Below are 10,554 nucleotides of genomic sequence, written 5' to 3'. Positions count from 1 at the left end.
AGTGACCTGTATAAGGCAATACGCCCCCTAGGTAATGAAACCAAAACTAAAATCTAAAAATTAGTGCTCTAAACCAGTACGTAAAGGTTAATGTGTGGAAAATAGTGTGGCTGATGATGGAAATGAGGAATTTTATCCATGTCCTGAAGACTCAGAACTGCTACATTGGTGCTACTTCCTGCTAGGGCTATAACATATTCTCTGCTCCCGGAAACAGATGCTTTTCACAAGCAAAAGCACTTTGTCGAATGCATTGAGGACCGAGGCAAAGAATTCTTTACTAGTAAACTACCTCACAGATGAAAGTGGAAGTGTGAGGCTGAGCGTAAGAGACAGTCTCTTCCCACACATTAAGCCTCACTGAGTTCTGCCCACGTGTGTTGTTATGGAAAGGAGGTGGTGGTGCTAATAACAGGCATTTCAGTACTTCATCCTTTACTCCTTTGCTTTGAGTCACAGCCAGAAGATCTCTAGTCCTGTGGAATATCAAGGTGAACCCTGATTGACCTCTTCCTCTCCATATGCAAAATGAACAGTATATTGGACAAATAATTTGGCAGAAAGAGTGAGTAATGGACTGAAGGCAGAACAGGAATTCAGGCTTCATGGATTAGGGAGGCATTTAATGAAGATAAACAGTCATTGATGTGTTTTCAAGAGATGACTCTGTGGTAATCTACTTCTTTAGCCAAAGATTAGAATTCTCAGACTAGCTCACAAATAATTCTGCCTTCCAGTCTTACAGGACAAGTCTGTCTATGTACAGCACTCTCCTGGCCTTTTCTCTCCACTCTGGTCCAGAACCTGAGACAATGACTGATATTTAGAGAACCTGACCTACCAAGTAACATTAGACCAGGGATCATATCCAGCATTCTCAGAGCTTGTGAATATGTTTGTCATGAAACGACCTTCTGTGTGCAAGCTGAGGATGTGTCCACAGATGTGTAGCCTGATAGAAAGGTGCTTCCTGCCAGAGAAGTGAGATCACACTTCCCTGCCCCAGATCTATATCTTGTGGATTACAAAGCTCCAAGGGCTTCATTAATTCACTTGTTAATCCATATTCATTTAATATTCATATGTTTGCTTGTCACTGTCCTAGGCATTGGGGTCATTGTCATGAAGGACAGTCTTGAGTTTTGGAAAATTGCAGGGCAGTGAAAAGAAACCTGAATGCATGAGGGGGTTGTGCACCGGGAACGAATGCTATTGAGGCACTTGACCCAGCTTTGGGAGATGTCTTCTAAGCGGAACCTTGAATCTTGAATCAGCAGATAAAGATTGGGGAATGGGCGAAACTGGAGGAGGGAAGAGCGTATGCAGGTGCCAGTGATTGCATTGTGCATGGGAAGCAGAAACTAGTAGAGTGTGTCTCGAGCATGGAATACCACTTAGAGAGTCAAAAGACATGAGGCTGGAGAAATAGGTGGGGATCAGTATATCAAGTACTTCCTATGTGTGATAATGAAAACACTTCTACATTTATCCAAAAGCAATGGGAGAGTCATTAAGGATTTTTTCAAGAGTTATATCATTTTTTAACTTCCACAGACTCTATTCTGAAGAAACTGTGCTGAATCAAAGGACAGCATTCAATGGATCACCCAGATATTAACCTTTGTTTCCTTTCAGGCAGGAAAAAACAAAACTTTGTGCAGTGAGTTCCTAACTGAACAGAGATCCAGAACCAACAAGGGAGAGACTATCACCTATGTTCACTGACAAAGGAGCTGGGAATGATATGCATAGTGACATTCAAGTATTTCATCAGGTAAGTGAGAGTCAGAGGTGGGAGTACATTTTGATTCTGGGAGAGTTCCGTGATAAACAAAGAAACAGCAACAAATAACTTTCAGGAATTTGTGTGCTTCACATTAGAAGATGACTCCGTATTAACCAAAGTTATTTTTTGAATTCATTCACAGGGAAGACTGATTTACTATCTTATCTTGATCTCTTGTCTGATGTCATAGTCATGTTCGTTGTTTGTGGTATTGTCACAGAAGACTTCAATACCTCTCAGGGCTCTTAGTCATGCTGGAGGAAAACATCACTCTGGTCAGCGAGTTCATCCTGGTGGGCTTCCCCACTGCCCCATGGCTTCAAGTCCTGCTCTTCTTCCTCTTCCTTGTGGTCTATCTGCTGGTGGTAGTGGAGAATCTTGTCATCATGCTCACTGTTTGGGTCACTGGCTCCCTCCATAAGCCCATGTACTATTTCCTGAGTAGCTTGTCCTTCCTGGAGGTCTGGTATGTCTCCGTCACAGTCCCCAAGATGCTAGATGGATTTCTCCTGCGTAGACGGCACATTTCCTTCACAGGTTGCATGACCCAGCTCTACTTCTTTATCTCACTAGCCTGCACAGAGTGTGTGCTTCTGGCAGCCATGGCCTATGACCGTTATGTGGCTATCTGCCACCCTCTCCAATATTCAGTCATCATGACCACAGGTTATTGTGTGCAGCTGGTGGCTTTCTCCTATATGACTGGTTTCATGATCACCATGATCAAGGTCTATTTCATTTCAAATGTCACCTTTTGTGGTTCCAATGTCATGAACCACTTTTTCTGTGACATCTCACCAATCCTTAAACTGGCCTGCAAAGACATGTCCACAGCTGAGTTAGTGGACTTTGCCTTAGCTATTGTCATTCTTGTCTTCCCTCTTACCACCACTGTCTTTTCCTATGTCTACATTGTCTCCACTATTCTGCATATACCCTCCAGCCAAGGGAGGAAGAAAGCCTTCTCCACCTGTGCATCCCACCTCACTGTAGTCATAATTTATTACACAGCCATGATTTTCATGTATGTTCGGCCCAGAGCTATTGCATCATTTAATTCCAACAAACTAATCTCAGCTGTGTATGCAGTCCTCACACCCATGTTAAATCCCTTCATCTACTGCCTTAGGAACCAAGAAGTCAAGAATGCTATCAAAAAGACTGTGGGAGTTGTCCAGTGCCTCTTGCTTAGCTGAGCTCTACTTACTGGAGGAGTCAGTGTTCCAGCAAGGATGTCATCCCCATGACACTTATCATGGTTCTGCATAAAAGCTTGCTCTGTAGATCTAGAATCTTAAAGAAATCATAGCATAGGAAGAGAAAAAAATTTAAAATACTAACATGATACGTTATATATTGCTTTAATCTTGAACTGGTTTTAATACACACTCTATATATTTAATAATTACTTTGAAATGACAGAGTAATAAATATTTAACATATATGAGTTGGTGTTATTAGTACTTTACATGTAATAGATTATTTATTCTTGTAACACCTCTATGAATTAGTTGTCATTACTTATCTGATTTTACAGATCATGAAACTGAAGCACACAGAGAGAAGTTAAATATGTTGTCCAAGATTGCACACAATAAATATGAAAGCATTTATTTGAAGCCAGGGACTGTAGCTCTATAATCCACTGTATTCAATTCTCTCCGTGTCTAACAGTCTGTGTTAGTGGTTCTGGGGCGCATTAGTTAAAGAACATTGATGCCTGGACAGAATAAGCAATCCCGTCAGTAAAATCTGTATAGATGTGATGATAATTGATAGTGGTATGGTAGTGATGGTGGTGAGAATGCTATTTGTGATTACACTGAGTTAGTGATGATGGGTTACCATTGATATTAAATATGTGAGGGGATGGACTATAATTAGTTTTTGGGTGGTGAACATGATGTAATCTACACACAATTTGGAATATATTATGATGCACATCCGAAAGCTATATAATGTTATAATCCAATGTTACTGCAATTAAAAATAAATAAATAAATAAATAAATAAAAACATATGTGTGCTTAAATTTTGAAATCAATAACATAATATAAGCAAACCTCGTTTTCTACTTAAATATGATATACGACAGAACTTGAATTAAAATACAAAACCATTTGTTCCACATTTAATTTTTTAAGTATTGCTCCATAAAGAACTTCTACCTTTCTTCCATCCATGTGATGCCATTACCAAATTGAATTGATTCTGAGATGTCTGAGCTAAAACGTTCAGTAAATTTAAATCCAGATGTTGAGCATGTTGTGCCTAGCTTCTCAGCCTTTTACTGGAAGACTGTATGTGCCACTAGGAAGCACTCGGTTCCTCTCAGAACCAGTACAAGTAAGTTTACTGCACACAACTACCCCTTTACTTTTTCCCTTTTAGTTGTGCTTCTTCTCTTATCAAAGTAAATTAGACTATATTTTAATATCTATAGAAGAATTTCACCCGTATATTTTCCACTGTGCTTCTAATTCACTCACTGAGGTTTACTATCTTCTAATAAATAACATAATCAGAATTTTTTAAAGTTATTTTATTGAGATCATATTTGTTTATAAAATTGTGTAATTTCAGGTGTACATTATTATATATCAGTTTCTGTATAGCCTGCATTGTGCTCATCACCAATAGTCTAGTTTTCATCCGTCACCATACATGTGTGCCCCTTTACCCCTTTCGCCCACCTGTCAACTCCTTCCCCTCTGGTAACCATTAATCTGTTCTCCGTATCCATGTGTTTATCTTCCACATATGAGTGAAATCATATGGTGTTTGTCTTTCTTTATCTGCCTTATTTCACTTCACATAATATCCTCAAGGTTCATCCAAGTTGCTGCAAATGAGACCATTTTGTCTTTTTTATGGATGAGTAGTACTCCATTGACTATATATACCACATCTTCTTTCTCTATTTATCAGTTGATGGGCACTTGGGTTCCTTCCATGTCTTGGCTATTGTGAATAATGCTGCAATGAACCGAGGGGTGCATAAATCTCTTTTTATTGTTGATTTCCTATTCTTTGGATAAATACCCAGTAGTGGGATAGCTGGATCATATTGTATTTCTATTTTTAATTTTTTGAGAAAACTCCATTCTGTTTTCCATAGTGGCTGCACCAGTTTGCATTTCCATCAGCAGTGCATGAGGGTTCCCTTTTCTCCACATCCTCTCCAACATTTTTTATTTTTTGTCTTCTTAGTTATAGCCATTCTGATGGGTGTAAAGTGATATCTCACTGTGGTTTAGATTTGAATTTTTCTAATAATTAGTGATGTTGAACACTTTTTCATGTGCCTGCTGGCCATCTGTGTATCTTCTTTGGAAAAATATTTGTTCATATCCTCTACCCATTTTTTGATCAGGGTTTTTGTTTTTTTGTTGTAGAGTTGTAGGAGTTTTTTATATATCTTTGAAATTAACCCCTTGTTGGATATAAGATTTGTAAATATATTCTCCCAGTTGGTAGGTTGTCTTTTCGTTTTGTTCATGCTTCCTTTGCCTTGCAGAAGCTTTTTATTTTTTACTTTTTCCTATGCCTGAGTAGACATGGTATTTGAAAAGATGCTGCCAGGACTAACATCAAACAGTTACTACCTATGATTTCTTCTGGGAATTTTATGGTTTCAGATCTTACATGCAAGCCTTTAACCCATTTTGAGTTAATTTTTGTGTATGGTGCAAGATAATGGTCTAGGTTGATTCTTTTGTGTGTGGCTGTCCTGTTTTCCCAACACTGGTTATTGAAGAGACGTCCCTTTCTCCATTGTGTGTTCTTGGCTCCTTTGTCCAAGGATGTGTGCTGCTTTATTTCTGGGCTTTCAATTCTCTTTCATTGATCTGTGTTTCTGTTTTTGTGCCAGCACTATGCTGTTTTGATTACTGTAGCTTTGTAGCATATTTTGAATTCATGGGTTGTGATGCATCCAGGTTTGTTTTTTTTCTCAGGATTGCTTTGGCTACTTGTGGTCTCTTGTTATTCCATATAAATTTTAGGGTTCTTTGTTCTATTTCTGTGAAGAAAGTCATTGGGATCCTGATTGGGATTGCATTGAATCTATAGATTGTTTTCAGTAATATGGACATTTTAACTATGTTTATTCTTCCAATCCATAAGTATGGAATATCTTTTCATTTCTTTGTCTTCTTTGATTTCTTTCAATGTCTTACAGTTTTCAGTGTATAGGTCATTCCCATCCTTGATTAAATTTATTCCTAGATATTTTATTCTTTTTGTTGTAATTGTAAAAGGGATTATATTCTTAACTTTTCTTTCTGCCAGTTCATGTTAGTGTATAGAAATACAATGGATTTTTGTAGGTTGATTTTTTACCCTGCAACTTTGCTGTAGTTGTTGATTGCTTGCAATGGTTTCTAGTGGATTCTTTAGGGTTTTCTGTATATAGAATCATATCATCTGCAAACAGTGAAAGTCTTACTTCTTACTTCTTCCTTTCCAGTTTGGATAACTTTTATTTATTTTTCTTGCCTAATCACTCTGGCAAAACCTCCAGTACTATGTTAAATAGGAGTGGGGAGAGCAGGCAGCCTTGTCTTGTTACTGTTCTCAGAGGGATGGCTTTAGTTTTTCACCACTGAGTATGATTTTGGCTGTGGGTTTGTCATATTTCGGCTTTATTATGTTGTGGTACTTTCCTTCTATACCTATTTTACTGAGAGTTATTATCATAAATGGATGTTGGATCTTGTCAAGTGCTTTCTCTGCATCTATTGATAAGATCATGTGATTTTTAGTACTGATTTTGTTAATGTGGTGGTGTATCACATTGATTGACTTGTGGATGTTGAACCATCCCTACATCGCTGGAATAAATCCCACTTGGGCAAGGTGAATAATCCTTTTAATGTATTGCTGTATTCAATTTGCCAATTTTTTGTCGAGGATTTTTGCGTATATATTCCTCAGTGATATTGGCCTGTAATTTTCCTTCCTTGTGTTGCTTTGTCTGGTGTTGGTATCACGGTAATGTTGACCTCATAGAATGAGTTAGGAAACATTCCATCTTCGTTTTTTTGGAATAGTTTGAGAAAGATAGGTGTTAATTCTTCTTTGAATGTTTGGTAGAATTCTCCAGAGAAGCCATCTAATCCTGAAATTTTGTTTTTTGGGAGATTTTTGATTGCTGTTTCAATCCGTAGTTGTGATTGGTCTATTCAGATTCTCTATTTCTTCTTGATTCAATTTTGGGAGGTCATATGAGCCTAAAAATTTACCCATTTCTTCTAGATCATCTGATTTGTTGGCTATAGATATTCACAGCATTCTCCTGTAATCCTTTGTATTTCTGTGGTCATTAAAATTTCTCCTCTCTCATTTTTAATTTTATTTTTTGAGCCATCTCTATTTCTTTCTTAGTGAGTCTGGCTAAGGGTTTGTCAATTTTGTTTATCTTCTCAAAGAACTATCTCTTAGTTTAATTGATCCTTTCCAATATTTTTTAGTCTCTATTTCATTTATTTCTGGTCTAACTTTTAATATTTCCCTCCTTCTGCTGACTTTAGTCTTTGCTTGTTCTTCTTTTTTTAGATCTGTTAGTTGTAGTTTAAGATTATGTATTTGAGATTTTTCTTGTTTGTTGAGGTAGGCTTGTGGTGCTATAAATTTCCCTCTTAGTACTGTTTTTGCTGCATCCCATAAGAGTTAATACATCATGTTTTCATTTTCATTTGTTTCCAGGTATTTTTTTATTTCTCCTTTGATTTCTTCATTGATCCAATGGTAGTTCAGTAACATCTTGTTTAATCAGCACATATATATACATTTCCCAGCTTTTTTTCCTGTAGTTGATTTCTAGTTTCATAGCACTGTGGTCAGAAAAGATGCTTGATATGATTTCAGTCTTCTTAAATTTATTGAGGCTGCCTTGTTTCCCAACATATGGTCTACCTTTAAAAATGTTCCATGTGCATTGAGAAGAATGTGTATTCAGCTGTTTTGGAGAAGAATGTGTATTCCACTGAGCCACCACCACTTGGTCTTGGTCAGGAGCATTTATACAGGCTTGGCTGCCACAGCACAGTGTGTGCTCCTGCAGGCTGAGCTACCACTCTGAAAGCATTTGCTTGTGGGCTGGTCTGCCCCACCCACACTTACAGTTGTGCTGGGCTGCTGTGTGAGGATCTGAGACCTGGATCACTGCCACTGAAAACAGGGCAGTGTGCACTCACCTAGGTCCACTGTTTCCCAGGGGTCCAGTAAATTCACCTCCAGATGTATAGCTGCAAGGATCTCTCAGGCATCCTGTTGTGCTGTGTAGGGATCCTCTGTTGGTTAATGAATGTCATTGTAGTGATAACTTGGAGGGGAGAGACAAAGGGAACAACTCACTCCACCATAATCCTCATGTCACCCCCATAATCAGACTTTTAAAACAGCATCACTAGCAATTGTACAAGTGGAAAAGAAGCTGGTCTTTGGAGGCAAATATTTAGCTTAAGTCTCTGGCATTATCAGTTGTTCACTTTGTGTTTTCTGTAGGTTATTAGAACTTTGGTTTGTTTGAACATCAGTTTCCTCATTTGTGAAATGTGGGTCATAATATCTACCTTCAAAAGTTAGTATGAAGATTAAATGAAAATGAATGTATATGAACGCATCTGGCACAGTATTTGACACATATTATTTTAAATTATTCAGCAAAACACAAGATAAACAGGATTGCTCATAATATATGTAAAACTCTGCTGGAGTCACAAGTCTTCCGTGATGCTTTTCCTGTTTTTTCCAACTTTTGGCTTGTGCTGATTTATCCCCACACCTATCAGGAAGAAATGACCTCTAGCTGAACTTAACTCCTTTCACTGTGACAATATCTTGGTTATCATGCTCCTCCAAACTCTTCCTTGTGCTGATAATGATTCAAATACACATATTATTTCTCATACTAGATTGTAAGTTTCTTATATCATAGACATCTCTTTATGACTCACAGTTATTCAAAATTGTTTCTACTTATTATGTATTTAATAGTCAATAGATATTTGGTGAATAAATCTCTGTTGGAATGTATGTAATACTTTCAATTGATAACTACAGTGCCCATACCTTCCAAGATTTCTGACACAGTTCCAATTTTAATTATTCTGTTCTCTCCAACTCTTCCAATTTTTTGACTGAGACAAATTTCATGGAATACTTCTTCATATTCATTTCAATATTTGTTTTAATGTGCTGAGTCTGGAAAGCTTAAACTACAGTTCTCAAGCTTTCATTCAGGTTTAGTTTCCTGTCTGATGTGCTTTTATGAGACTTTGATTCACACATAAGTCACATGCAGAGGGAGGTAGAGTGTGGGGCATTCATTTAGCTGAAGTTGATTATTATCAAAGTTCTGGAGCCAGCAGCTTCTGGTTCATCAGCCCTGGAGAGGAAGGAGCAGCAACAGCAGCAACTTTCTATAGAGGAAGTTGTGGTTGAGATGGGGACTCTGGATGCTGAAAGTCGTTCCTGGGGATCAGTCAAAAGTCCCCTACTCCAGCCATCTCAATGATTTTATGATAGCAAATTGCTCTTTCTGCTTCAACTAGGTAAGGTAAGGTGAATTCCGTTATCTGTAACAGAACTCTGACAGATACAATCACCCAGAGAAAATTTTATTTATTCTGAACCTTGATTTTCTTACTTGAAAACTTATTGAAAAATATTTAATAACATTTCATTGTTGGAAGCATTAAATTAGATGACAGGTGAAGTTTTTCACACAAAGCAGGCACAAAACTTATTAATGTTAGCCTCAACTTTCTTCAAAGAGTTACTTTCATATATTCACAGATGTCCTTGTGGACCTACCAAAGGCAGTCCTGGCAGTTCTGAAGTACAGACGACTTTAGTCATTTGGTTGACTTGGGTGTTTCAGGGTAAAGGAATTAAAGTTTAAAGTAGTTCAAAGTTTTCTGTCATGAGATATTGAGTGGATAATTTAACTAGTCCCTTAAGTACCTGGAATTATCCTAAAATTCCAATGTTTCAGCTATTGATAATCAAATTGACCAAATCAGTAAATCTTATGAATATTGTGAAGCAGAGTTCTTTATAAATGTGCATGGAAATATATCATATAAAACCCTACCTTTGATGCACAATGAAAGCAATCGGGTAAATATAGTAATAACTATTTTTGTTGAATTTTATAATGATTTCATCTAATTTTATTTTATTTTAATTTTTTGGTGAGGAAGATTGGCCCTGAGCTAACATCTGTGCCAATCTTCCTCCACTTTATATGTGGGACCCCACTACAGCATGACCCAATGAGTGGTATGCAGGTCCACACCCAGGATCAAAAACTGAGAACCCTGGACCGCCAAAACACACTGAGTGAACCCAACCACTATGCCTCCAGGCTGGCCTCTCTAATTTTATTTTTAATAAGTGTTATTAATTGAATGAATAAATTGATATACTATTTATAACTCTCCATGTGGTTTTATTTAAATAAATTCACAAATAAAAAATTATCTTTGTTCATGCTCACAAGTTTTAGTCCAGAAAATATGTTCACATGAATGCTTTAAAGATGATGCCAGAGTTCTACCTATCAATATACTTATTTTTGTTGGTATTATCTCTAATAGATAAATACTTCACAGGGAACTAAGAATACCTGCAAATATTAGACAATAACCTTCAGTTGCTGCCACCTCACTTGCTATATTCAAAGAGAGGTATACGCAAAGGGGATGTTGCAGGCAAAGACACATTCTGTCACACATTAAATATGTGTCCTCAGTCTCCTAATT

The 10,554-nt window shown here is 37.3% G+C and overlaps 1 protein-coding gene across 1 annotated transcript; it reads left to right on the top strand.

Moving 5' to 3' along the window:
* The first annotated feature begins 2,037 nt into the window (after window positions 1–2,037).
* On the top strand, window positions 2,038–2,982 carry LOC103540235 (olfactory receptor 6B9-like). Its single transcript, XM_008506783.2, has one exon. It carries the CDS (start codon window positions 2,038–2,040, stop codon window positions 2,980–2,982), a length of 945 nt encoding a protein of 314 aa, XP_008505005.2.
* The last annotated feature ends 7,572 nt before the right edge of the window (window positions 2,983–10,554 follow it).

The sequence above is a fragment of the Equus przewalskii genome, chromosome 6, assembly GCF_037783145.1.
Source record: "Equus przewalskii isolate Varuska chromosome 6, EquPr2, whole genome shotgun sequence".
NCBI lineage: Eukaryota > Metazoa > Chordata > Mammalia > Perissodactyla > Equidae > Equus > Equus przewalskii.
This window is presented reverse-complemented; position numbering and strand designations above follow the sequence as displayed.